Source organism: Oppia nitens, unplaced genomic scaffold, assembly GCF_028296485.1.
Source record: "Oppia nitens isolate AA-2021 unplaced genomic scaffold, nextdenovo-longstitch-racon4-pilon3 scaffold16_pilon_pilon_pilon, whole genome shotgun sequence".
Taxonomy (NCBI): Eukaryota; Metazoa; Arthropoda; class Arachnida; order Sarcoptiformes; family Oppiidae; genus Oppia; species Oppia nitens.
This window is the reverse complement of record NW_026533195.1, coordinates 455,324-457,500: the sequence shown is the minus strand read 5'-3', so window position 1 is coordinate 457,500 and position 2,177 is coordinate 455,324. Positions and strand designations below refer to the sequence as shown.

The following is a 2,177-nucleotide window of genomic DNA, read 5'->3' as shown; positions in this document are numbered from 1 at the left end:
AAACATTTTGAAATTTTTTATATTATTTTTTTTGAACACAGATTTCTGAAAAAAAATCTAAAATTTAAAGATTCAGTAAACTTGTCATTAATTTTTCAAAAATAAAAAAAAAAGTATTTTTAGTTTTAATTTGTTTTATATAAGTAAATGTATTATATGTATACAAGTTTTAACAATAATTTTTTAATTATTTATAATAATTAATTTGGAAATATTATTAACTATTTATTTAATTATTATAAAATTAAAATATTAATAAATAACAAAAATAAATAAATAACATTATTAACAATCATATGTATTTGTTATCGTATAAATTGTTTGTTGATTTTCAATATAATTATTATAATTATTTTCATTAAAATTATTATTATTTTGTTGTTGTAATTGATTTTGTAAATTAATAATAAATTGTAACGGTATAAAATTAGGTAATTGTTGTAAATTAGCATGCTCATTTTGTTTAGTCCTAATAAAACTATTATTATTATTATTATTATTATTATTGTTTGTTGTAACATGATAGATTTCGGGTTCAATTCTAGTTAATACTAGATAGCAAGCATGTATTGACCCGGGTATCCAACCCAGGCAAGTTAATAGTAGATTAATTAGCAAGGTCGATGACCACCATGATTTTGTTAGTATTACAATTGATATAGGTGGCACTAAACAAGCTAGCAACAATTTTACTAGACACATTTATTTATTTTTTGTTTGTTTAATTTGAAGTTAGATAAAATTTTATTATTTAATTAATTTGATAATTAACAATTTAATTTAAATTAATTATTAAGTTTTCAAAAAAAAACAATTTGTAATTATTATTTATTTAGTTAATTCACAAAATACAATAAACAATTAATTATTAAATTCACATTTTATAATAATAATAATAATATATTAAATACATTTATAAATGTTTTTATAATAATAATAATAATTAATTGCAACTAATATTTATATAAATAATTTTTCAACAATTTTTTAATATTACAATTATTGTCAGTATTATTGCAATAATGATTAGATTACTAAAATTGTTTATTACTAACAGATTAATAGATAATTTTTAATAATTAATATATATATAAATATATAGTAAACACATATGTAAAATAAGTAATAGTAACACAATATAATAATTATCAAATAATAAAAAAATATTATCTATTACAATAATAGTAATAATAAAAATTTAACCGTATTTTTTTCATTAAAAATAAAATATCAAATAATGTTATTTAAAATTATTTAAAAACATAATAGTCGTAATAATAATAAGTTTCAAATCATTTTATATATATATATAAAAAATTATTAAATTTTTTTTGCATATCATAACAGTTTGCATATCATTTTACAACAACAACATAGACACAAAAAAACATTAATTAATTAATTAATTAATTTTTTCAAAATAAAATAAAATTTATTATTAATTATTTCCAAAATAATAATAAATTTTATTTTTAAAAATATATATCAAATAATTATATTATGCAAAAAAAAAAACAAAACAAACTAAACTATAGATATACAGTATATAATTAATTAAGTAATAATTAATTAAATAATTAATAGTAATAATAATAATAATAATAGCATCAAAAAAAATCGTAGCAAATATTAATTGATTTAAACAAACAAAAAAAACTTATATTACTTTATACCATAAGTTTTTTTGTGTAGGATGGAGGGGGGTTTGCCCCTCCCTCCCCCTCATATAAAACACAATAGAGAGGAACTGTATGTTTGTTTGTTTGTTTTTTTAGATACGATTCCTATGATGGGCAATGGTATGCCTTTGTARRCCATCAATCAGTTCACCCCTGCGTTCAATATTCCTGTTCTGATAGTACCGGAGCCGCGAATCGTTCAGATTATTCATAGCCCTGTCCTGACGTTTACGAAAGTCGGCTATACGTCTCTCAGTTGATGGCCKCAGRATATGGTCGTACCTATTGTTCAATTCGTTGAAATATAGGTTAACCCGATCGACACCATCGTATCGGTGATCAATATAACTCTTTATAGATTAATATTTAATTAATTTAATTAATTTAATTAATTTAATTAATTAAATTATTTATTTTTTGTTGTTGACTTACATTAGGAAATACAGGTTTGGATAGCGATTCCAGGCACTGATGAGTAGTACAAACGTGTGGTAACAT

General features: G+C 19.7%; 1 protein-coding gene across 1 annotated transcript; it reads right to left on the bottom strand.

The window, feature by feature from the left end:
• Positions 1-1,771: 1,771 nt before the first annotated feature.
• Positions 1,772-2,177, bottom strand: LOC128965199 (uncharacterized). The gene is made up of 2 exons (XM_054311850.1): positions 2,112-2,177; positions 1,772-2,029 (listed from the first exon to the last, which is right to left on the bottom strand). The coding sequence occupies exons 1-2, from the start codon at positions 2,175-2,177 to the stop codon at positions 1,772-1,774; spliced, it is 324 nt and encodes a 107-aa protein (XP_054167825.1).